Source organism: Theropithecus gelada, chromosome 15, assembly GCF_003255815.1.
Source record: "Theropithecus gelada isolate Dixy chromosome 15, Tgel_1.0, whole genome shotgun sequence".
Classification (NCBI taxonomy): Eukaryota; Metazoa; Chordata; class Mammalia; order Primates; family Cercopithecidae; genus Theropithecus; species Theropithecus gelada.
In genome coordinates this window covers 109,561,744-109,588,662 of record NC_037683.1, presented here as the reverse complement: position 1 = coordinate 109,588,662, position 26,919 = coordinate 109,561,744, and the positions used below count along the sequence as shown (strand labels likewise).

Here is a 26,919-nt window from a genome sequence, read left to right as displayed (position 1 = left end):
CTGGGCTGCTCTTAGGGTGCCCTCTGCTGGCCACACATGGAAGCAGGTGTAAAAGTCTTAAAACACATCTTTCTTTAGGAATTGTAAGAATAAAAATTAAAGATTAAAAAAAAATGGAAGAAAGAAAGAATTAGTTTGTGTTTGTTTTGCTTAGCATCTTTGGTCTCTGGGATTCAAAAAGTATGTTGATGCAACAGGAGGTAGTTAAGAAAAGTTTGGATGGCTAGGTGCAGTGGCTCCAGCCTGTAATCCCAGCACTTTGGGAGGCCGAGGCAGGTAGATCACCTGAGGCCAGGAGTTTGAGACCAATCTGGCCAACTGGTGAAACCCAGTCGCTACTAAAAATACCAAAAAAAACAAAAAACAAAAAAAAAAAAAAACAAAAAAAAAAGCCAGGCCTGGTGGTGTACACCTATGATCCCAGCTACTTGGGAGGCTGAGACATGAGAATCACTTGAACCTGGGAGTTCAAGATTGCAGTGAGCCGAGATCATGCCACTGCACTCCAGCCTGGGAGACAGAGCAAGACCTTGTCTCAAAAAAAAAAAAGTTTGGGAGCTCCTAGGTTATACTCCAGAAGCCTTTTAATTATTTTATCTTACCAATTTATTTGTGCTTGTAGACACAGAATTTTGCCATGTTGCCATGCCCAGCCCTCCAGAAGCCTCTTAAAAGCACATTGAAGGCTGCACACAGTGGCTCACGCCTGTAATCCCCATACTTTAGGAGGCCAAGGTGGGAGGATCACTTGAGCTTGGGAGTTCAAGACCAGCCTGGGCAACAGGGCACGACTCTGTCTCTACAAAAACTATTTAAAATTTGGCAGGCTAATTTTTTAGTAGTGGTCCCAGCTCCTCGGGAGGCTAAGGTGGGAGCATCGCTTGAGCCTGGAAGGTGGAGATTGCAGTGAGCCGAGATCATGCAACTGCGCTACAGCCTGGGAGACAAAGTGAGACCCTGTCTCAAAAATAATAATAATAAAATAAACTTAAAAGCATATTGAAACAGTAAAGAACTCCTACAACTCAACAACAATAAAACAAACAACTTGATTAAGAAATGGGCAATGGACTTGAATAGACATTTATTTAAGAAGATAAACAAATGGCCAACAAGTACATGAAAAAATGCTCAACACCACTAATCGATTAATTAAGGAAATACGAATCAAAACCAAAACACAGCCACAGGAGCCTATAGTCCCAGCTACTCCAGAGGCTGAGGTAGGAGGATAACTTGTGCCCAAGCGCTGCAGACCACCCTAGGCAACATAGTGAGACCCCACCTCTAAAAACAAAATAAAATAAAAATAAATTTTTTTAAACATCCATTATGATGGCTACTAGTAAAAATGAAACAGGAAATAACAAATGTTATTGAGGTTGTGGAGAAATTGGAACCCTTGATGGCAGGAATGTAAAATGGTGCAGCCACTATAGAAAATAGCATAGCAATTCCTCAAAAAATCAAAAATAGAATGACCACAGAATCCAGCTATTCCACTTCTAGGCATATATCTAAAAAAACTGAAAGCAGAGTCTTGAAGACGTATTTGTACACCCATATTAATAGCAGCATTATGCATAATAGCCCAACGGTGGAAGCAAGCCAAGTGCCCATCAGCAGATGACTGGATAACAGATGCAGCAAACCCACAACACACATTCCCACGTAAGGAAGGACGCTCTGCTACAACACGGACGAACGTTGGCGATACGATGCTAAGTGAATAAACCTGTCACAAAAACACCACTACTATATGATTCTACTTATATAAGGGATCTTGAATAGTCAAACTCACAAAGAGAGCAGAACGGGGGTTGCCAGGGGCTGGGGGGATGGGGAAATGGGGAGTTCTTGTTTCATGGGTACAGAGTTTCAGTTTTGCAAGATGAAAACGCTCTGGAGGTAGGTTGTACAATCAGTATGCCTACTCCTGCTGGACTGTATACACTTTAAAATGGTTAGGATGGTAAATTCTGTCGTATACTTTACCACAATTAAAAAAAATTTTTTTTTGAGACAAGGTCTCACCCTGTCACTGAGGCTGGAGTGCAGTGGCGTGATCACAGCTCACTGCAGCCTCAACCTCCCAGGCTCAAGCAATCCTCCCACCTCAGCCTCCCCCGTAGCTGGGATCAGAGGTGCGCGCCACCACGCCTGGCTAATTTTTTTTTTGAAGAGATGGTGTTTCACCATGTTGCCCGGGCTGCTCTCAAACTCCCGGGCCCAAGCGATTTTCCCACCTCAGCCTCCCAAATTGCTGGGATTACAGGCGTGAGCCACCGCGCCCGGCCACATAAAAATCCACACAATGATTCCTTCCTGTGCTGGCCTGCTCCAGATCTGGCGCAGCTTCTCAAAACTCAGAAAGTTGCCGCTCGCAAGGATTTAGAGATCTAGTTGAATTTTACAGATTAAAATACTAGAGGCCACGACAGGCAAAGTGACAGGAAAGGTCTCCCAAGTTTATTAGTAGAGACAAGATTAGTTAGTCTGGCTCCTGACTCCCAGACGGGCTCTACCCTGCACTCCCAATTCCAGTGGGGACACCCACACAGGGCGGGAAAAGGCACCCTATCCATTCGGGCTTCCTTCCCGTACACCAGGGGTTGGAGGTAGGTGAGCATGTGAGGAAATGCACTTTTGGTAAAAGCTCCTGAACAAACCTGGAGGGAGAAGAGAAGAAACAAACAGGTCAGCGCTTAAATGCTAACAGGACTACCCGGGCGCAGTGGCTCACGCCTGTGATCCCAGCACTTTAGGAGGCCAAGGTGGGCAGATCACTTGAGGTCAGGAGTTCAAGACTAGCCTGGCCAACATGACGGCCAAACCTCGTCTCTATTAAAAATACAAAAATCAGCAGGATGTGGTGGCAGATGCCTGTAATCGCAGCTACTCGGGAGGCTGAAGCAAGAGAATCACCTGAACCCAGGTGGCAGAGGCTGCAGTGAGTCGAGATAGCGCCACTGCACTCCAGCCTGGGGGATAGAATGAGATTCTGTCTCAAAAAAAAAAAAAAAAAAAAAAAAAAAAACAGGATAAAGCCTGAGTATTTTTTTTCCCTATTGAATTACTTTGTAGCTTTCCCCAACCTCGAGTCATAAAGGAGTTTGGAATTGTCCCTTCAAGGTGACACATTCTGCTACATTGTGAATGACGGACACTGTTTTCTGCCTCCAATAATACCACATGATGAGGCATACATAGAAATGATTTTTTATTTACTTTGATGATTAGGAAAAGATACCAACATAGCTTTCATCAAAGCTAACAAATTACTGGCAGTTAACTAATTTTATTAGAATAAAGACATGTTTAAACTGAAACCACCAGCCCTTTGCTTTGGCTGGGACCTTGCGAATCACGGCCAAGGTGCTGATCAGAAAACAGTCACCATCACATCAACCTCCTGCCAGCACATGGCACAGAGATGCCACGAAGGCCCCGCAGGTCCCTAGAAGAGCAGCTGGGGCTCCACCTACCGAGCCCCAGTGGCTTATTTTGAAAAGATTTGCTTTCCACCGGTAAGGCGTGGCCCAAGTACATTTCTCGGGACTGCCATTGGCTCATCGTGCATGCATATGAGGTAGTTCTCTTTGCATTTTGCAGATGCTCTCACTTGCCCAGGGGGTGGATGTCACGAATCTGAAACCTCTGGCTTCACATTCCCTCTGGGAATACCCCCCAGCCCCCAGTCACAAGTCAGTCTCCAATCCTGCCGCAGACTCTAGCTCTTCAAATCCAAATGGATGTTTTCTTCATCCACAGGTTTCGGTTTTAACTGGCTGCTCAGTGTTAAAAAGGAGTATCTCAAGCCCCCTGCCATGCTGAAAGGAGAAAAAAAAAGTGAAAATAAATGATGGGGAATTTCCCAGGGGCTCCAGCAGCCGTTGCTGGCGTTTTTTATCAATACAGCCTGCTTCATGCGGAGGGAATTATTCCAATATCTGTGTTTCTCCTCAAGTTTGTAGATTGCTTGATGAGAATGTCCCCTCTTATTTACAAGCCTTTGGAGGCAGAAAAAGAGTCATCAAATCTAATGCAGAATCTCAGAGAGAAAATAAGCACTTGGTTTTTACTGAATAAACTACATATTCTTAGCCTTAAATAGTATCCCACTGCTGAGACCCCAAATGCCTTTCAAAGCTGGGTTAGTCCACACCCCCTGCTTGCCGAGCCTAGTGGTCACAAAGGTTAACACCCTCCACTTCACAGAAGGAGGGCAGAGAACGCAGGGGCCTTCTGTGAGGAAGACAGGTGAGTTAAATTCCGATCCCAGCCCCGCAAACTGTCATCACACATGTCCCCATGGATCTGCATGAGGATGAACCCAGGGATGAAGTAAAATTATCGTAGAAATTAGAATGTCAAAACGCCTCCTGGCTTAACATGAAAGACTTCTCTAGGCTCTTTTGCTTATTACATATTAATCGAACTGTTCAAGGTTCTTGTTTTCCCAAAGCGAGTCCATTAAAAATTCCCACTCACCAAATATTTAATCCTACAAAGTTTAACAAAGAGAAAATGTAGTCTCCACCGATTAACATCCCAATGTAGGCAACGGATACATTCTGCAGAAAAAGAGAGAGGATTCGTCATTTTAAAAGTAAAATGTTTAGGGGAAAATATAAATAGTAAAACCTGAAACTAGACATTTTAGTTACTTTGCAAAGAGACTTGTACATAGGGATATTCACAGGGAGCTGAAAAAAATAAAAAACCATTACAGGCCAGGAATGATGGCTCACGCCTGTAATCCCAATACTCCGGGAGGCCAAAGTCAAAGGATCACTTGAGCCCAGAAGTTTAAGACCAGCGGGGGCAACATAGTGAGATCCCATCTCTACAAAAAATTTTTTGAAAGTAGCCGGACATGGTGGCACATGCCTGTAATCCCACAGGGACTGAAGTGGGAGGACTGCTTGAGCCCAGGAGGTCAAGGCTGCACTGAGCTACATGCCACTGTACTCCAGCCTGGGCAACAGAGCAAGACCCTGCCTCAGAAAAATAAATAAGCCATTACATATGGGGCTTACTAAATGAATGCAGTAAATTATGGTCTGATAACAACAGAAAATTGCATTATTCTCTCCCCTGTTCCAGTTGGCATGCAGGCGAAAGAGGAAGAGTGGGGCTATCATCAGCTTGCCAGATCCTAACTCTTTACTATCACTGGGTAGTGAGGTTTTCCGGGGTTTTTTTTCTTCTTCTTCTTTTTTTTTTTTTTTTAGACAGAGTCTCGCTCTGTTGCCCAGGTTAGAGTGCAGTGGCACAATCTCGGCTCACTGCAACCTTTGCCTCCCAGGTTCAAGAGATTCTCCAGTCCAGCCTCCCAAGTAGCTGGGACTACAGGGCGCCCACCACCACACCTGGCTCATTTTTGTATTTTTAGTAGAGATGGGGTTTTGCCATATTGACCAGGCTGGTCTTAATTCCTGACCTCAGGTGATCTGCCTGCCTCGGCCTCTTGAAGTCCTGGGATTACAGGCATGAGCCACTGTGCCTGGCCTGTTTTTCTTTTTTTTTTTTTCCAACCCTGGGCACTGCAGATTGTGCACTGGACACTACACTGCAATCTGTGGGCACACCAGGGCCAAGTAGTGAGTTAATTGTCTTGATCGTAAATTTGAGTAGAGCGGAGACAGTCAATAAATTCCAGGCCATGCTCTGCCCAGTGCATTCTAGGAGACCTCTGGGCAGCCAAGGGACAGGTGAATTCTTGAAGCAGGCGTGTTTTCAAACACTCTAGGACTTCGTGTGAATAGAAAAACGAAGCAATTACAGAACAGAATCCAGAACGCCTCTCCCGCTATTCATTCACGTGCGTGTTTATTCAGATGCATCCACACACACACACACCCACACACCAGCCCACAAGCTCACCGACCTCACCACACACCAGCCCACAAGCTCACCGACCTCACCACACAGCACGCACCTCCACAAGCTCACCGACCTCACCACACAGCACGCACCTCCACAAGCTCACCGACCTCACCACACACCCACACACCAGCCCACAAGCTCACCGACCTCACCACATAGCACGCACCTCCACAAGGGCTCCACTTCTCAGTGGGCAGGTTCTCCCAGAAAACCAAATTATGGATCACAAGGTGTCTTACTCATCATTGATACCTGGGTTTTGTTTTGTTTTGTTTTAGCTTTTTACTTCATTTTCCCAGACCCACCCCCTCCAAGCTACCCCAACTTAAAAGTTGTAATTTGTCTCTCCTTTATAAATTAGCAATCTGTCCCTCTATTCCATGCAGTAGATTAGAAGAAGTAAGATGGGGCCGGGCTCAGTGGCTCACACCTGTAATCCCAGCACTTTGGGAGGCTAAGATGGGTGGATCACGAGGTCAGGAGTTCAAGACCAGCCTGGCCAACAAGGTGAAACCCAGTCTCCACCAAAAATATAAAAAATTAGCCAGCTGTGATGGCGGGTGCCTGTAATCCCAGCTACTCGGGAGGCTGAGGCAGGAGAACTGCTTGAACCCGGGAGGTGGGTGCAGTGAGCCAAGATTGCACCACTGCACTCCAGCCTGGATGACAGAACGAGACTCTGTCCCAAAAAAGAAAAAGAAGAAGTAAGATGGGATCACACAGGCCCAGCTGAAAAGGTCACAGCCCTCATTCTTACACCACCACCACCACAACCAACAGAATCAAATCCGGCCTCCAGCGGAAAATCTGGATTCACAGTCCATTCCCTGACTCAGTTGTTCCTTCCAAGGCTCCATCCACTCACCTTGATGGCTCCAACCACTGCTGTCGTCAAGGCTGAATTGTAATAGCTGCACAGAACCGTGGAGTACATCAGCAGAAACCTGTGACAAGGAAGCAGACACAGAGTGTGCGTCTCACTACGCTGGGGAATAATAAATAGGTTAAGGCCAGCAGTGGCCCCCACACAAGCACTTTAAGGCAAAGAAAAAAGAAACACATATCATAAAGGTTTTGTAACCCACACCTTAAGATATCTTGCTATTGGTCTTATGACAGGAAAATGGTCCAGCTGGGAATTAGCTAAACCTTCTACTTAAGGTATCCTTCTCAGTTTCTCTGTACATTTCCCCTGAATGTTTTCACAACCTGGGAGTAAGGAGAACAAGGTTTAATGACCTGAAATCTCTCATTTATCAGCATGTTAAATGAAGTTAAGACTTTGAGTTTTGTTTTTTTTTTTTTTTTTTTGTCGGAGTCTCGCTCTGTCGCCCAGGCTGGAGTGCAGTGGCGCGATCTAAGCTCACCGCAAGCTCCCCCTCCTGGGTTCGTGCCATTCTCCTGCCTCAGCCTCCCGAGTAGCTGGGACTACAGGCACCCGCCACTACGCCCGGCTAATTTTTTTGTATTTTTAGTAGAGACAGGGTTTCACCAGGTTAGCCAGGATGGTCTGGATCTCCTGACCTCAGGTGATCCACCCGCCTTGGCCTCCCAAAGTGCTGGGATTACAGGTGTGAGCCACCGCGCCCGGCCAACTTTGAGTTTTTAATCCTCTGTGCATCAGAATCACCTGTTGCACCTTTTTTTGTTTGTTTGTTTTGGTAGGGACGGAGTCTCACTCTGTCGACCAGGCTGGAGTGCAGTGGCGCAATCTCGGCTCACTGCAACCTCCACCCCTAGGTTCCAGCAATTCTCCTGCCTCAGCCTTCCGAGGAGCTGGGCCTACAGGCTCATGCTGCCACGCCCAGCTAATTTTTTTTGTATTTTAGTAGAGATGGGGTTTCACTGTGTTGCCCAGGCTGGTCTTGAACTCCTGAGCTCAGGCAATCCGCCTGCCTTGGCCTCCCAAAATGCTAGGATTACAGGCGTGAGCCACCATGCCCAGTCTGCCTGCTGCACTTCCAACACACAATGAACGATGCCTGGCAGAGGTTCTGCTTCACATGGTTTGAGGCGGGGCCCTGACCACGCACGAGATGAAAGATCCTCAGGTGATTCTGACCTGCAGCCAGAGAGGAGGACCCCTGGTGTCGGAAGAGAAAATCAGCTGAGCGACTGCTGCCTTCAGACAGAGGAGATTGAAACAGATGCCACGTGTGGATAAGGCTACTGTACCTGTTACCAAAGTTAACTCAGGCACTTAACATGACCGTAGGTATTGATACTTACTTGCCAATAAAATGATACAGCCTTGTGAACGAGCACGCAACAAGAAAACACATACACAGGTAAAGAATGCCAAATCCGGCTGGGCGCGGTGGCTCACGCCTGTAATCCCAGCACCTTGGGAGGCCTAGGCGGGCGGATCACAAGGTCAGGAGATCGAGACCATCCTGGCTAACACAGTGAAACCCCGTCTCTACTAAAAATACAAAAAATTAGCCGGGCGAGGTGACGGGCGCCTCTAGTCCCAGCTACTCGGGAGGCTGAGGCAGGAGAATGGCGTGAACCCGGGAGGCGGAGCTTGCAGTGAGCTGAGATCCGGCCACTGCACTCCAGCCTGGGCGGCAGAGCGAGACTCCGTCTCAAAAAAACAAACAGAAAAACAAAACAAAACAAAAAAAAAGAATGCCCAATCCAGTCAGGTAAAGAAGTGAGCTAATTCCAGTCAAGCCGTGATGGAAATTAGCTGCAACCTCACCTAAGCTGCAACTCAGATCAGATGATGAAATGTTGAAAGGGAATACAAACCGGCTGAGGAAGAAACACGGAAGGTACAGGGAGAGCACAAGGTGGGTGAGATGTGAAAAGCTAAATCCCAGGTCAGGCTGGACACGGTGACTTATGCCCATAATCCCAGCACTTTAGGAGGCGGAGGTGGGTGAATCGCCTGAGGTCAGGAGTTCCAGACCAGCCTGGCCAACATGGTGAAACCCTCTCTTTACTAAAAATACGAAAATTAGCCGGGCATGGCGGCACATGCCTGTAGTCCCAGCTACTCGGGAGGATGAGGCAGCAGAATTGCTTGAACCCGGGAGGCGGAGCTGAGATCATACCACTGCACTCCAGCCTGGGTGACAGGGCGAGACTCCGTCTCAATTAATTAATTAGTCCCAGGTTGAAGGCAGGAGCTTGGATTCCCCATTGACAGAAGCGAACTCAACTCTAGCAAAGGGCTCAGTGCACCTGCACTTGGGTAAGCACGAATTTATTGAATTCTAGAATCCTGCTAGAATTTAACACTCGGTCTTGGTGCTAGGCTAAATCTCTGGTGGAGATCACGGTCACAGACCTTCAACATGATAACCTCTGTTGGCCTGAGTGTGTTTATTACTAAAGGTGGTAGAGGGAAAAAATCAGAATATCAAGCTTTACAAGTTGAAGAATAAACTTAATTTCAAACTTAAATTTTGTAATCTTTGAAATACTGTGTGCATTGTAATTAAAACAATTTGAAAAGTTAAAGAAACTCTTGGTTCTAATTTGAAATATATAATTGATGTTAGACTTGCAATTTTAATTTGAAAGAAGAGTGTTGAAGTCTCATCAGAATTTGAATTTTTTTTTTTTTTTTTTTTTGAGACGGAATCTCACTCTGTGGCCAGCCTGGAGTGCAGTGGCGTGATCTCGGCTCACTGCAACCTCTGCCTCCCAGGTTCAAGCAATTCTCCTGCCTCAGCCTCCCAAGTAGCTGGGACTACAGGCGAGCGCCATCACACCCAGCTAATTTTTGTACTTTTAGTAGAGACGAGGTTTCACCATGTTGGCCAGAATGGTCTCGCTCTCTTGACCTCGTGATCTGCCCGCCTTGGCCCCCCAAAGTGCTGGGATTACAGACATGAGCCACTGCGCCCGGCCTGAATGTTTTTTAAGAAGCTGATTTACCCCATTTCTAAATTTGGTTTATTAGATTTCAAACAGTTGCTTAAGTACAGAAAGCAATCTACTAGCTTTGTTAATTGGCCTCAGGGGTTGGAATTGCTGAAGAAAAAGTAGGCAGCTCCCATTTGTAAAAGCAGTTGAAAATGCTTAAATTATTTTAATTCACTAAGCTGTAAATGGAACTGATTTACAGTACATTGTTTAGGGGATTTTAATCAGTTAAACTTGAGTTAATAAACCATTTATCAAATAATGAAAGTAAATGTTCTTTTATAGAAAAATTGTTAGCCTTATAAATAAGGCAATAATATTTGTAAGTTGAACTTTAAGGCTTAAGAAAAAAAATCTAAGTTTCAGCCGGGCATGGTGGCTCACGCCTGTAATCCCAGCACTTTGGGAGGCCAAGGCAGGCAGAGAGTGAGACGATCCTGGCCAACACAGTGAAACCCTGTCTCTACTAAAAATACCAAAAAATTAGCCAGGTGTGGTGGCGGGCACCTGTAGTCTCAGCTACTCGGGGGGCTGAGGCAGGAGAATCGCTTGAGCCCAAGAGGCAGAGGTTGCAGTGAGCTGGGATCGCACCACTGTACTTTAGCCTGGGGGACAAAGTGAGACTCCGTCTCAAAACAAAAAAAAACCGAAATCCAAGTTTCTCAAATTGTTATAATTTTAATAAATCTAACATTAATTTAGATTCCCAGGAGCTATAAATAATCCTATTTATGCATAAAATGAAAAAATTTGAAAACTCAAACTGATGCCACTGAGGGCCTGCTCTGCCAGGCCCTGGCCGTCGGAGGGGACCATCCCATTCGCAGCACCTGCCCCGGAGCCGCTCAGACCCAGCTGAGAGGAGAGAGCTGCGCAGCAGTGGGAGCACAGCGCAGGGCCCCGGAGCCGCTCAGACACAGCTCAGAGGAGAGAGCTGCGCAGCAGTGGGAGCACAGCACAGGGCCCAGCCCAACGCAGGGGCAAGAGAGGAGCTTCCTGCAGGCCGCGTACGCACCAGCGCAGCCTTCAACCAAGGACAGCATGGATGTTCTTTATTTCCACTTTTGCTTTAAAATTCCAACTCCAGGGTTCCAGTCATGCAACATTTTCTCCATCCTACGTTTTTTTTTTTCTTAAAAAAGGGTTGTGGGGAACCTCATGTCTTGACGAGGTCTGCCTGTATTACCCAGGCTGGACATGAATGCCTGGGTTCAAGGGATCCTCCCGCCTGTCTTCCAAGTAGCTGGGCTTAGAGAAGTGCGCCATCACACCCGGCTCCATCTTAGTGAAGCCACCTCAGCCTGCATTCAGAATCAGAAGACATCACGGATCTAAGATCCCAGCACCATCTATCATGAGTGTGGGTGACGAGGACATCACTCACCAGCTGGGCTGCGCCAGGGAGGAGAACCCCTCCCTAACATTCTGGAGTGAGCCTCAATGAGCAGCCATCCTCCTTAGCAACAGATAGGCGGCTAGACCGAAGAGCTGCACTTCTGTTTTCTTTTCTGTGTTTTAAAGACAGGGTCTCACTCTTTTGCCCAGGCTGGAGTGCAGTGGTGTGATCATGGTTCACTGCAGCCTCCACCTCCCAGGCTCAAGCAATCCTCCCACCTCGGCCTCTCAAGTAGCTGGAACTATAGGTACACATCACTAAACCTGGCTAATTTTTAAATTTTTCTAGATACAGAGTCTTGCTGTCTTGCCCAGGCTGGTCTGGAACTCTGTGGCTCAAGCAATCCTCCCTCCCCAGCCTCCCAAAGTGCTGGGACTATAGGCATTAGCACCACTCCCAGCTTGCACTTCTTAATATACCCACTAGATGTCCCCAGAGAGGGCAAATATAGAACCACTGGGCTCAAAGTCGTAGTATATTACATTTTTTAAAAGAATCCATTTCTATATGCAAAAAACCACTTGTATAGTTCTTTGGCCAAAACCAAGACTCTGAACTAAAAGAACCTTCGTTAACTCAGTACTCAGTACAAGGGAAACCACAACCCTTTTACTACTGAAAATATCAACCTCCACATGACTAGCTTTGGTTTTATTATCCATAGATTAATAAAATGCAACAATATTTAAAAGTATTGCTGAATTCTTAGTAACCTTTCTTTCCATTCTATATATTTTTTAGACAGGGTCTCACTCTGTCACTCAGGCTGGAGTACAGTGGCACAATCACAGCTCACTGGGCTCAGATGATTCCAGTCTCTGCCTTCTGGGCTCAGGTGATCCTCCCACCTCAGCCTCCCAAAGTGCTGGGATCACAGGTGTAAGCCACCATGCCCAGCCCGCTCTGTATTTTGAAGTCACGATATTATCAGTGTACATTTGAAACATAACAGCACATACATCTGACGCACATTTATTCAGACAACACAGGCCGGCTGAGTGTTCTGCTTCCAGGGCCCCCAGGGTGGAGGTGCCCAAGTAGAAACTCCTGGACCAGAACCTCTGCTCCAAGGCTGCTTCTTCCTGTTCTAAAAACAGCACAAAAATAACTGCCTTACCCAACACTGTGGCAGTCACAAACAAAACTCAAATGACCTAGTTTACACCTTGTTACTGATTACTGTTCCCTGCCCCAACAAATATAGAAACTCAACACAAACGTTCAAATATTCACAGGCCACTTTTGCGTTCCTTCCACCATCCACAATGGTACCCGAGCACATCATTCTCTTATAATTCCAGATTTCAAAGAATTCCAAGGAACCTCCTCCTCATCATCTCTGGGAAGAACTCACTCCTAAGAACTCACAGAGTGCCAGCCTGGGCAACATGGTGAAACTCCACCTCTACTAAACATACAAAAACTAGCTGGGCGTGGTGGCTGGAACCTATAATCTCAGCTACTCAGGAGGCTGAGGCAGGAGAATCGCTTGAACCCAGGAGGCAGAGGTTGCAGTGAGATGAAATCACATCACTGCATTCCAGCCTGGGCAGAGTGAGACTCCATCTCAAAAAAAAAAAAAAAAAAAAAGACATCATTTATATCTTTTAAGGGATGGAAATTCCACAGCATTGAATAATTTGGCAGGAGAGATTTACATATATACACACACATATACACTTATATATATATAAATACACACTTTTATATATATATATACTTTTTTAAGAGACAGGTCCTCCCTCTGTTGCCCAGGTTGGAGTGCAGTGGTGCCATCATAGCTCACTGCAGCCTCAAACTCCTGGGCTCAAGCGATCCTCCTGCCTCACCCTCCTGAGTAGCTGGAACTGTAAGAACATGCCACCATATTTGCCTAACTTTTTTCTGTAGAAATGAGTTCTCATATGTCGCCCAGGCTGGTCTCAAACTCCTGGCCTCAAGTGATCCTCCCACCTCAGCCTCCCAAACAAAGCGTTGGGGCTACAGGCATGAGCCACCGTGTCCAGTCTAGATTTCTTATATTTCTCCCCTGCATTTTTACACCTCTGATCTTCAGAACACTCCTGCACTGGTACCTGGAGAGTGGCTGTGGTCCGCGGACTTTGTAAGAATACGCTGTCTATTTGCAAGTTTGATAACTGCTCAGCCATTGCAGTTAAGCAATGTTCTGCTTTCGCGGCACCAATGATAACTAGTTTTTTTTTTTTTTTTTTTGAGACGGAGTCTTGCTCTGTAGCCCAGGCTGGAGTGCAGTGGCCGGATCTCAGCTCACTGCAAGCTCCGCCTCCCGGGTTCACGCCATTCTCCTGCCTCAGCCTCCCGAGTGGCTGGGACTACAGGCGCCCGCCGCCTCACCCGGCTAGTTTTTTGTATTTTTTAGTAGAAACGGGGTTTCACCGTGTTAGCCAGGATGGTCTCGATCTCCTGACCTCGTGATCCGCCCGTCTCGGCCTCCCAAAGTGCTGGGATTACAGGCTTGAGCCACCGCGCCCGGCCGGATAACTAGCTTTTAAACGTCTATCTTTCATAGCCCGTTTGTGAGAGAACATTTTCACGGATCTCTTCTGTTGTGTTGTTACGAATACAGTAGGAAGGAATGATATTTGGCTTCCTCAATAAAGGAATCTGTGTTAGTCAGGGTTCCCCAGAGGAACAGAACCAATAGAATACACAGGTATAGATATATGAGAGGGGATTTATCAGGGGAATTGGCTCCCGCAATTATGGAGGCTAAAAAGTCCCAAGACAGGCCATCTGCAAGCTGGAGACCCTGAGATGCCAGTAGCATGGCTTAGACCAAGTCCAAAGGCCTCAGAACGAGGGAAGCCTTTGGTGTAACTCTCAGTCCAAGGCCAAAGGCCTCCTGACCACAGACTGCTGGTGGAAGCCCTGGATTCCCAAGGCCAGTGAGCTGGGAGTTCTGACGTCCAAGGCAGCAGAAGAAAGTCTGTCCCAGATTTCAAAGAGGGATGGATTCGCCTCTTCTGTATTTGATCTCTCCGCGCCATGGCCAATTGGCTGGTGCCTGCCAACCATGAGGGCAAATCCTCCCCACCTGGTCCACTCAGACTTGCACGCCAATCTCCTGTGGGTTTCCACACCCACGTACACACACAGACACACAACTAAAATAAAGCTTCACTGGGCTCCCAGGTACTCCTTAATCCAGTCGAGTTGATACCTGAAATTAACTCCACAATTCCCCCTGCTTGTCAACTTGGCACCCCCAGCATCGTCTTAAACCATACTTAAGTTTCCAAATGAAGACAGTAACAAAGTAATTTTGTTATTTAGTTGCATCCACCTGACATGAAGCAACTATCCTGCATACAACCGAAATACACAATCCCTTCCCCAGAATTCAGCTTTCAGGATTTCAACATTTGAGATTCTACTCTTTCAGGATTATAATTTTTGGAAGTTAGATCTTTTGGGGGTTATGGCATTCAGGATAGTGTTGTGAAAGGAAAATTAAATCTCAGAACCCCAAACTCACGATGCCAAGGGAGAAGTTAAGTCTGGAAACTGAGTCACACAAAAGCCTTCTATTCTGTTCCTCTATAGATAGCTGCAAAGAGAGAGGGCCACGTATCTCTCCACGTGGCCTTCCTCACAAATTGCTCACAAGGAATCTCCTTGCAGGTCCCAAAATCTTCACCCTAAAACAGAGTTCTGCTGAATTTCACCCTTTTTTTTTTTTTTTAGATGGAGTCTTGCACTGTCACCCAGGCTAGAGTGTAATGGCACAGGCTTGGCTCACTGCAACCTCCACCTCCCGGGTTCAAGAGATTCTCGTGCCTCAGCCTCCCAAGTAGCTTGGATTACAAGGGCACACGACCACGCCTGGCTGCTTTTTGTATATTTAGTAGAGACACGGTTTCACCATGTTGGCCAGGCTGGTCTCGAATGCCTGACCTCAAGTGATCTGCCCACCTCGGCTTCCCAAAGTGCTGGGATTGCAGGCTTGAACCACCATGCCCACATGATGATGTAAATTAATAGCTTATCTTAAAACAGGTACTGGACAAAGACAGAACTAGAAATCATCCCTCTGCCCACTCCAAGACAAATGCGTGACTGCCGCCGCCTCCTTCTCCTGTACGCTTGCTTTTATCTTATGTAAAATGCGGATTGCTGAAAGCCAGACAAATGAGTAATTGTTCTTCGACCTCTCCTTTCACATGTAACATGTGGATTCAGTGAGCACTAATCCAAATCTTGCAAGAAGGTAGGACTCACTCACCTTACAAGAATGTAACCACTCACCTCCTGACATACCCTCCCTCCCTTTGTTTTCTTTCCCTCTGCCCCTCCTGCCACCCTTTCCCCTTTAAATATTGAAGTCCTCAAAATTCTCCTTGGAAAAAGCACAGGCCACAGATCCTACTGTGACTTGTGTCTCTTCCTCCCCAAGGGCATCCTCAACCTTGGAAAAATGAACCTCTAAATAGATTGAGACCCGTCTCAGACACTCTTTGGTTTATAGCAGGGGTCCCCAAGCCCTGGACCGCGGACTGGTACCAGTCCACAGCCTGTTAGGAACCGAGGTGCACAGCAAAAGGTTAGCAAGCATGACCGCCTGAGCCCCACCTCCTGTCAGATCAGTGGTGGCATTAGATTCTCATAGGAGCGCAAACCCTACTGTGAACTGCACATTTGAGGGAAGTAGGTTGTGTGCTCCTTATGAGAATCCAATGCCTGATGATCTGAGGTAGAACAGTTTCATCCCAAAACCATCCTTACCCATCCTCCAGCCATGGAAAAATTGTCTTCCAAGAAACCAGTCCCTGGTGCCAAAAAGGTTGGGGACTGCTGGTTTACAGTGTTTTTCAGGACTGTGGTTGGCACTGGCCCTTTCACCTTTCTATCGGCTTCTTAACAAAACATTTCAAAGCGTAATAATTTTTAAATTATATTTTCAACTCGGAATAGAGGTTTGGTGGCTGAAAAAAAGCAAGCCCGAAATGCAAACCTGAAAGCGATGAAAGCAAGTAAGAGGCTGAGTGGGCTCACGTGGAGTCTGCCGTTGTGGTGTGTGTGTTACCCTAAGACATCCCTTAGCACCGGTCAGGAGAGAAGAGACAGCCCGAAACCAGCAGCAGTGCCCAAAGCCAAGGAGGTGCTGGGAAGCTCACTATCGAGATGCAGATGATCAGATCCTAGCGTACTTTGAGAAACTGCAAGAAAGCAGGATTCTGAAAATGCCGCCATGCCAAAATGGAAGTCTCCTCGCAGTGCAATTTCAGACTGAAAACTTCACCATTAAAGGTAAAGTTCATGTTGGCCGGGTGCGGTGGCTCACGCCTGCAATCCCAGCACTTTGGGAGGCTGAGGCGGGCGGATCATGAGGTCAGGAGTTCGAGACCAGCCCGGCCAACAAGGTGAAACCCCGTCTCTACTAAAAAAATACAAAAAAATTAGCCGGGCGTGGTGGCGGCGCCTGTAGTCCCAGCTACTCAGGAGGCTGAGGCAGGAGAATGGTGTGAATCCAGGAGGTGGAGTTTGCAGTGAACCGAGATCGCGCCACTGCACTTCAGCCTGGGCAACAGAGTGAGACTCCGTCTCAAAAAAATAAAAAAGTATGGAATTGTAGACAGATGGGGTCAAGCCTCTCATGGGTAAGCCCTGGAGAGTGACAGCTCACAGCAAGGCTGCCCGCCCTCACCCACTGAGGACAGCTGACCTCAGAGGGTCAAATTCTTGATTTCCTTCATGGAATGGTTAAACAGTAAAGTGCATGTTAAAAACAAAAAACAAACCAAAAAAGCCAATATGTCATCAAGTTTACAATGACATGAGAAGACTTCGAATCTCTGCTCTACTGTTCACAGAGGAATACGGGCTTAGCCAGGGAAAGGAGCTAGCCTAAGTTTGTGTACTAAGGGCTGACTTCTTATTTTTCGATTAGAGAAAAAAATAAGAGATGGTTTGACAAAGGGTGACTCACAAGCATGGCTTAGATTTTTTTTTTTTTTCAAGGTTAAATGTTCTCAGTCAACAACTGGGAAAACTACAGGTATTTTACTAAACTTATGCTTCCAACAATGGCTAAGTGCTCTAAGGCAGTGGTCCCCAAACTCTTTGGCACCAGGGACTGATTTTGTGGAAGACAATTTTTCCATGAATGGGAGAGAAGTTTGGCTTGGGGCCAAACTCTAGGGGGAGGAGGGGGTACTGAGCCCAGACTCTCAAAAGGCCTGAAGGGACCAAAGTCTGGGGCAACCCCTGGCTACCAGCAGAAGCAAACACAACCTGTCCCTGTGGAAAAGTGTCTCAAATTCCCAATTTCAGCTCACGGGGCTGATCAAGATTAAGCAAAACGGGCCAGGTGCGGTGGCTCATGCTTGTAATCCCAGCACTTTGGGAGGCCGAGGCAGGAGGATCACCTGAGGTCAGGAGTTCGAGACCAGCCTGGCCAACATGGTGAAACTCCATCTCTACCAAAAACACAAAAATTAGCCAGGTGTGATTGTGGGCGCCTGTAATCCCAGCTACTCAGGAGGCTGAGGCAGGAGAATCACTTGAACACAAGAGGTGGAGGTTGCAGTGAGCCAAGATCATGCCACTGGCCTCCAGCCTGGGGGACGAAGTGAGACTCCACCTCAAAAAAAAAAAAAAAAAATTTAAGCAAAATGCTCACAATCACAGGTCACCAAACACAGAAAAAAGCAAACCACAATGAACATATGAACATCACCTGAAACAAAAAACTACATACTTAAATTCTCAAGAGCTGCAGGTGCTGGGATTGTCAGATACAGAATATAGAATAGCTGTGTGTGACACTTAAAGAAGTCAAAGGCACAGTCACAAGGATCACCAGTGAGAGTGTTTCTAAATGAACAGCCACGCTTGGGAAAAAACTGTGGAACTTTTACAAAGAAAATAAAAAATTGTTCAAATCAAAAACTCCATCAACAGGTCAAACATTAAATCAGACACAGCTCAAGACAGAACTAATGAATGGAAGAGATACATAAATGTTTTTACTACATGTGACTACATCACTGCAATTGAAATCGAGTTTGAGAATGGAAGAGTGTTGATCAAAGAGGTCATGAGTTGTCTTAGTTCAGCTACACAGAATGAAAAGTGTGGCCAGTGGAGAGGGAATGCATCTTCCTTCACAGGAAAAATCATTTGATGAGTGATTCCCTGCTATAGGAATTCAAGGGCCCCTTCAGTATGGGAGAAGGCACCAGGGCCTGTATTGGAATGAAGCCCCGCTCAGGAAGGATCCTCCCAAGATTTCCAACAGTGTTGCCTCTGGAGAAGAAAGCGACAGAGCTGGAGGCAGGGAAGAATGCAGGGGAGCTGCTGTTCCCTATTTATTCTTTTTTTTTTTTGAGATAGGGTCTCCTCTGTCACCCAGGCTGGAGTGCAGTGGCACGATCTTGGCTCCCTGCAACCTCCACCTCCTGGGTTCAAGCGATTCTTCTGCCTCAGACTCCTGAGTAGCTGGGACAACAGGTGTGCATCACCACACCCAGCTAATTTTTGTATTTTTAGTAGAGATGGGGTTATGCCATGTTGGCCAGGCTGGTCTGAAACTCCTGACCTCAGGTGATCCACCCGCCTCAGCCTCCCTATTTATTCTTTCATACCTTTTTAATGATTTCCTGGTTGCATGTATCACCTATTCATGCAAAGGGATTTTCAAGTCTTTAGAAGACTGAAATAGACACAAACTATATGGCCTCTTAAGAAGAAGACATACCTAAAGAAAATTTCAAGAACAGGGCTGGGTGCAGTGGCTCACGCCTGTAATCCCAGCACTTTGGGAGGCCGAGGCAGGCAGATCAGGAGGTCAGGAGATTGAGACCATCCTGGCTAACACAATGAAACCCCATCTCTACTAAAAATACAAAAAGTTAGCCGAGCGTTGTGGTACATGCCTGTATCCCAGTTACTCGCGAGGCTGAGGCAGGAGAACTGCTTGAACCTGGGATGCAGAGGTTGCAGTGAGCCAAGATCTCACCACTGCACTCTAGCCTGGGCAACAAAGCGAGACTCCATCTCCACAAAAAAAAAAAAAAAAAAAAAAAAAAAGAGGGAAAAAAAAAAAGAAGGAAGGAAAAAAGGGGGGGAGGGGGGGAGGGAGGAAGGAAGGAAGGAAGGAGAAAGGAAGAAAGGAAGAAAATTTCAAGAACAAAATAGCCTAACTGTTGGACCATACAACAGCCTGGACATCTCTCTTTGGAAATTTTCCTGAATATAGCAGGTGTAGCACTATAGGAAAAGGCTGTCATAGCCACATCATTACGTGAGGAAGGCATCTTGAAAAACTAACGACATGGTGACAGAGACGAAAACATATCACTGCCAGGCCTGGAGGCAGGAGCCCAGAGTCCCAGCTGATCAGGAGGCTAAGGTAGGAAGACTGCTTGAGCCCAGAACTTTGAGTCCAGCTGGGCCACACAGTGAGACTCCATCTCTTTTTTTTTTTTTTTTTTTTTTTTTTGAGACGGAGTCTCGCTCTGTCACCCAGGCTAGAGTGCGGTGGCCGGATCTCTGCTCACTGCAAGCTCCGCTCCCGGGTTTACGCCATTCTCCTGGCTTAGCCTCCCGAGTAGCTGGGACTACAGGCGCTCGCCACCTCGCCCGGCTAGTTTTTTGTACTTTTTAGTAGAGACGGGGTTTCACCGTGTTAGCCAGGATGGTCTCGATCTCCTGACCTCGTGATCCGCCCGTCTCGGCCTCCCAAAGTGCTGGGATTACAGGCTTGAGCCACCGCGCCCGGCCAGAGACTCCATCTCTTAAGAAACAAAAACAAAAAAGTCCTCAGCATTGAGCTTGAAACGTCATTTCAGACAAACTTTCAGAAATCAATAGGCAACATCGTATTTTGGAGGAGAAAGGACATTAGCATGACTTTCAAAAGCAAGAGTTGTATGCTTGCTCCTGGTCTTTCAGGCTGGGTTTCCAGGTCTCCTGGGTCCCTGCCACCTCCTTTGCTGCAGGGCTACTTTCCAGAGAAAGTCAGAGAAACACAAAGGAATTCTGACAGAATAGACAGAAGGCATATCTTGATGTGACTTGTCAAGAGATATTGTCAACCAATGTTTCTACTTATCTGTGGTTTCTTACCCCAAAAAACAGGAAAGAAGAAACTGTAGGATAAACAGAACATTCTTCCATTGGTTGAATTCAGTAGCCTATTATTAAAAAAGAAAAAAAGTAATGATTAGGTTAATGATATTGCAGTTTAAATTTACTGGTTTTACTAAATTGCGTTTTGATACAGGAACCATCTTCCCAAACAGAAAATATAATGCTAAAAATCCTGGGTGATACTAGTTGGGTGACGTTGGGCAAATCTCTTTTCTTCCCTGAACCTCAGATTCATTTTACAAAATGTAGATTATTTTAAAAAAGGAAAGCCTTCCTCAAAAGGTGGATATAAGGACTGAATGAAATTGTTTAGGACTATGCTGACGGCCAGCACAAAATCACAACTGCTATTATCGCTGAGGCTATCATTGATTCACTGACTTTACACACCTTTACTAGTTTAATTTGTGGTCCCAAATTCAAGGTTGGGTTTATTTTTTGTAAATAATTTTAGAAGAAAATTGATTATCTCTCTCTTTTTTTTCTTTCTTTTTTGAGACCAGGTCTTGCTCTGTCACCCAGGTGTGATCATGGCTCACTGCAGCCTCTACTTCCTGGGATTAATCAGTCCTCCCACCTCAGCTTCCTAAGTAGCTGGGACTATATGCACAGGTCACCATGCCTGGCTTTTTTTTTTTTTTTTTTTTTTTTTTAAGTAGAGACAGAGTCTCACCATGTTGCCCAGGCTAGTCTCAAACTCCTGGGCTCAAGTCATCTGCCTGCCTTGGCCTCCCAAAGTACTGGGATTACAGGCGTGAGCCACCAAACCCAGCCAAAAAGTTTATTCTTAATTAATAATGTAGGCAAGAAAAGTTTAAGGTCATAAACTGTTTTCAGGAACTTGCACATGCTTAGGAAGTATTGTGAACAAATAAACTACTATTTGCTACTTACAAAGCAATCAAGTAATTGGGGTGGAGGAGATGGTAGACAAAGAAATTTAAGACTTCATTTCTGGCCAGGTGTGGTGGCTCACACCTGTAATCCCAGCACTTTGGGAGGCGGAGGCGGGTGGATAACTTGAGGTCAGGAGTTTGAGACCAGCCTGGCCAACATGGTGAAACCCTATCTCTATGAAAAATACAAAAATTAGCCAGGCACAGTGGCAGGGGCCTGTAATCCCAGCTACTATGGAGGCTGAGACAGGAGAATCGCTTGAACCCGGGAGGCAGAGGTTGCAGTGAGCCGAGGTAATTCCATTGCACTCCAGCCTGGGCAACAAAAGCAAAACTCCACCTCAAACAAACAAAAAAGACTCAATTTCTGCTCTCCGGGGATTTCATCCCTAGCTGGGAAAATTAAATTAACCCTCCTGAGGAGACAATAAGAAGGAGTATTTTCTTCATGGTTGGTCCCCTACTTGTATCCAAAAACAATCTGAAGGTGTCTAAAGACTGCCCGTAAGTATGTGCTCCGTAACAGGATCAAATAGAATAAATATAAGTTCCACTCACTTTCTAGTAAGCAATACTTTGTTAGCCAAGTTTTAGAAACTATGTATTTAAAATGAAATCTTTTAAGTTTATAGTTCAAATTTTTAAACAATTAAGGTAGAATTCTCTTCTCCAATCGGGACCATCTTGTCACATTTCACTGTCACTGTTTCATTAGTAATGCTTTGCCCACTTCACTTATCAAAAAGATACACATTACAAAAATTAGCTGGGCATGGTGGTGTGCACACTTGTGGTCCCAGCACTGGAAAGGCTGAGGTGGGAGGATCACCTGAGCCCAGGAGATGGAGGCTGCAGTGAGCCGTGATGGTACCACTGCACACTCCAGCCTGGGCAACACAGTGAGACCCTGTCTCAAAAAAAAAAAAAAGACACACATTAAGTGTTCCTAACTGTTGAAACTGGCTGATGGGCATATATGTGGCGTTTGCCACATCACTCTGTCTCCTTCTGTATATGTTTGACAGTTTTCTTGCATCCTAACACTTTTTGTTAAATGCGTACTTGTGAAAGAAAGATATAATAAATGAAAACCTGTCTTACCAGCAAGCCCCAAGCTAATCAGAGGAGTAGAAAACATCCAAGAGAATTAAAGCCAACAAGTTTACGCTTAAGGCAGTCAAAGACCAAAACAAAACAAAACCACAAAAATCATGGGAAACACTTACTGTCTGAAATTAAAGTAAAATTGGGAATAAGAGAAATACGTAAGTTTTAAATTTCAAACCAAGGGTAGAAAAACATCTGTTTTCTCAAAGAGCTAAAAGTATTTATGCAAACAGTAAAAAATCAATCCATCCATTAATAAGAAATAAATAAAAACTATATATGTGTTCCTGATACAACAAAATTCATTGAAGGCTATTTTGTGACTCTCATAAAAATATTTAGATTCTTCACCAAACCTAACTTTTTTTTTTTTTTTTTTTGAGACAGTCTCCCTCTGTCACCAGGCTAGAGTGCAGCAGCACCATCTCGGCTCACTGCAACCTCCACCTCTCAGGTTCAAGCAATTCTCCTGCCTCAGCCTCCCGAGTAGCTGGGACTACAGGTGCTCACCACCACACCCAGCTAATTTTTGTACTTCTAGTAGAGACGGGTTTTCACCATGTTGGCCAGGATGGTCTCGATCTCTTGACCTCGAGATCCAGCCGCCTCAACCTCCCAAAGTACAGGGATTACTGGCGTGAGCCACCATGACCAGACCCAACCTAAATTTTTATAGATTTTAGTTTTATTTTCTTAATAATGATGAGACTGTATTAGTGGCATTTTAAAAATAATGTAGCATGACATTTATTTTTAAAAAGAAATAATTAAAGGTAAATAACAATGAAGCCCTTCTTCCTTTAGACTTACTGTGGGAATATGAGTCTTTTTCACTTTGCACTCAGGGTTTTTCAATCAGGGAAAAAAAAAAAGTCCCATTCTTTATCCCTGTTCGTCAACTGTAATATACTAGATGTACTTTGAACCTACTGCAGTGATTCAAATAGTGAAGAAAGTTCACCCGCTGAGTATTTTCCAGGGGCCTAATTTGTTAACAAGAGAAGCTGTCATCTCTGACTTTGTTCATCAGAGATAGAATCGAGGCACTATTAATAGATCTATTGACTGTGTAAGTCCAAAGTCTGGGCTTGAATTCCCAGAGGAGTGAGTCACACACACACGTTTACCACAATCTCTGATCCTCTCCATCGCTCCTAGTCCCAGTTAACTAGGAAAAATAACTCATCGAATTTCTTTCCATTAACAAGAGAAGTTCACATTTTGCTCTAATTCATTAATCAGCTTTCAGAACAGTCAGACCAAACTTGGTAAACAAAAAGCAATTTTATATTACAGGCTAACACACCTAATTACATAAATTCATTTCTTTCTCTTCTTTGGTTTACAATCTAAAATGAATTCCGCCATGGTCAAAAGGGACCAATGGGAAGAAATTTACCCTGATTCAATATTAGTAGTGGACATTTCACTGTTTTGTTTTTGTTTTTGTTTTGTTTTTTCCTATGGAGTTGATGGCTTTTTCTTGCAGATTACAGTGAGTGTCTTATATATTTGGCATCTCTTGTCATACAATACTTTTAAAACTAGTTAAACTTGGCTGGGCGCAGTGGCTCACATCTGTAATTCTAGCACTTTGGAAGGTGGGCAGATCATGAGGTCAGGAGTTTGAGACCAGCCTGGCCAACATGGTGAAACTCCGTCTCCACTGAAAATACAAAATTAGCCGGACATGGTGGTGGGCGCCTATAATCTCAGCTACTCGGGAGGCTAAGGCAGGAGAATTGCTTGAACCTGGGTGGCGGAGGTTGCAATGAGCCAAGCGATCTTGCACTCCAGCCTGGGCAACAAGAGCAAAACTCTTATCTCAAAAAAAAAAAAAAAAAAACAGTCAAACTTTTGGGGTTGGACGCAGTGGCTCACACCTGTAATCCTGGCACTTTGGGAGGCCAAGGCAGGCGGATTACCTGAGGTCAGGAGTTCAAGACCGGCCTGGCCAACATGGTGAAACCCCATCTCTACTAAAAATACAAAAATTAGCTGGGCATGGTGGTGGGCACCTGTAATCCCAGCTACTCGGGAGGCTGAGGCAGAAGAATTGCTTGAATCTGGCAGATGGAAGTTGCAGTGAGCCAAGATCGCACCACTACACTCCAGCTTGGGTGACAGAGCGAGACTCTGTCTCAAAAAAATAAAATAAAATAAATAAACATAAAGAATATGTTAGGTCTCTGGTACTTTGTATAAGTGAGGGATATGTTTTTCACACATGAAGGAGAAAGCGAACACTTTTCATATACAAATAAAGTAAATGAGATGACAGTGGAGGATGTTTCTAGAGCCCAGAACGCCTGGACTGACCACCTGCTATTCTTGGGAAGATACTTAAGCACGATGCCCTGGATGCTTTTCCTATATGACAGGAATAGTAACAGGACCTTCTCTTCCGTTGTGGAAATGCAGTCAGATAATTCATGAACAATGCTTTGAAAAATGTCTGACATCATAAGCCCTCAACAAATATTGGCTATTATTATTATTACATGAGAAAGTAGAAGTCTGCATGATAATCATTACAGGCACGTAGCAGCTTCTGAAAACACCATGCAATAAGTTTATAAGCCAATGACTTTGATATGAGAACACATATTTCTTCTGAAACAATATTATAAATTATTGACATAATATACCTAATCTATTTTACTCATCAACTACCTAAAATTCAGTTTCTGGTCACTATGCCTTTCATAGCGTTGTTCCCATGGGGAAATATGCTTTTAGTCCCAATGAGGTGTTTTAACAATTTTTAGGAGTTTCTAGATTTCTATTTCTGGAAAAAAAATTATCTAAAATACCAGAATTTCAGAACAGATAAAACTCCAGTGATTAAAAAAAAAAAAAAAAAAAAACTCACTTCTATAATAATGAAAGGAGACAAGCCACTAGAACCACTTATGAAGAGTTTGTAATTTTTTTTTTTTTTGGAGACGGAGCCTTGCTCTGTCAGCCAGGCTGGAATACAGTGGCACAGTCTCAGCTCACTGCAACCTCTGCCTCCTGGGTTTAAGTGATTCTCCTGCCTCAGCCTCCCAAGTAGCTGGGATTACAGGCGCCTGCCACCATGCCTGGCTAATTTTTGTATTTTTACTGCTAAAAATACTCTCTACAAATGGGGTTTCATCATGTTGGCCAGGCTGGTCTCGAACTCCTGACCTCAGGAGATCCGCCTGCCTCAGCCTCCCAAAGTGCTGGGATTATTGGCGTGAGCCACCACGCCTGGCCAAGAGTTCATAATTTTGTTTTGTGTAACGTTGCTGGCACTGACTCAGTTTCAGATTGATTGTTGGTAGCGGAAACACAAATACTGTGTTTTCAGATATCCTGCCCTGCTCATTCTTCCTAGAGAGGGGCAGGTGCCCGCTATATCTTCCAACACGGAATTAACAGGGAGGCCCAGGTTCACAACGTTCTGATTAACCCGAAACAAGAGCTCTTTATCCAGATAGATGCCACTTGGTGGTTTTCCACATAAACCCGCGGAAATGGCTGTTTGTGCCCGGGGACGAGGTTGCTCAGCCCCTCTGCTGACCCCTCCTTCTGGGAAGAGAATTGGTCAAGTGAGAAAGTCCAGCTAACGAAAGAACAATCAGCTGCCCAAGAGTCCACAGCAGCCTGCAGCCTTCAGAGTCACTCAGACCCTAAAAGAGCTGCCAGTGGGATTGACTTTCAGCTGGTGGGCAACACGCACCCACGCTGACTGCTCGACATGGAAACACCGCCCTGGCCGTGGGTCAATGGGTGCGGCCCCAGCCCCAGCCCAGCAATGAGGGGGTTACCGCCGGGCTGGTCACAGCTGTGCCTGGAGCCGAGTCTGTGGGTGCAGGTCCCGCCGAGGAGGGTTTTGCCCGTCGCATCTCGTTTCTCACACTCACTTACACATCAGCAAAATTCTCAGAGGCTGTGTGGCCTGCGACTTCCTGAAGAAGTGTGGTGCGGCTGGGGCACCAGATGGAGTTGTCGCTGCCTCATGCAACCCCTCTTACCCACTCTCTGCCAGCTGCCCCTCACTGGCTGCACCCTGGGGGTGGCCCTGTTCACTACAATAAGCAAAGTCGCTGAGTGGGTCAGGGTGAAGCACTCCCCTTAGGAAAGTCAGGGCTCACCAGTTATTATGTGGATTCCTCAGCTGGCGAAAGAAAGGGGTTGCAGTTGAAGGAAGATGGTTCATGTCCCTCAGGTTTTAAGCCGTTCACTGTTGAGTTGAAGCCACCTGATGGGCTATTCCTATCATATAGGAAAAGTATCTGGGGCATCGTCTTGTGCCCTTCAGGGTGGCCACTGGAGCTGTCACTGTAGTGAATGTCCATACTTCCTAAGAGACTTGGCCTCCACTGCTCCACTGGGCCTCAGATCTTACCACTAATTCACCATTTCATTTGTCTCTCACCAGCAGCAGATCGGGTTTCAGGGCAAATGCTGAAAGAACAACACCTTCCCAAAATTCAAATGTGGATCCTGGGATATTTAGAGGTAAAATGGCGTGATGGCTGGGATAGGTTTTAAAACACTCCAGGGAACAAAAAAGTGGGGGTGGATGAGGACAGATGAAATAATATGGCAAAATGCCAAAGTGTTGAAGCTAGGTGGTGGGTCTGTGACTACTCATTGAATTATTCTATTTTGTGCACG

General features: G+C 45.6%; 1 protein-coding gene across 3 annotated transcripts in view; it reads right to left on the bottom strand.

The window, feature by feature from the left end:
- SLC35D2 (solute carrier family 35 member D2) overlaps positions 1-26,919 on the bottom strand; it is a 75,052-nt gene that overhangs the window by 8,578 nt on the left and 39,555 nt on the right. Inside the window, exons 9-12 of one of the 3 annotated variants that reach the window (XR_003116031.1) lie at positions 20,246-20,313; positions 6,755-6,833; positions 4,492-4,574; positions 3,486-3,830 (exon numbers count right to left, since the gene is read on the bottom strand). Coding sequence is in view for 2 of the 3 variants with exons in the window: in XM_025360705.1 (XP_025216490.1) it covers positions 3,731-3,830; positions 4,492-4,574; positions 6,755-6,833; positions 20,246-20,313 (330 nt within the window). In the remaining variant the exon portion in view is untranslated. Of the gene's footprint in view, positions 1-3,203; positions 3,831-4,491; positions 4,575-6,754; positions 6,834-20,245; positions 20,314-26,919 lie in introns of those variants that run through there. The other 2 variants (XM_025360705.1, XM_025360706.1) reach the window with 2 other exon arrangements.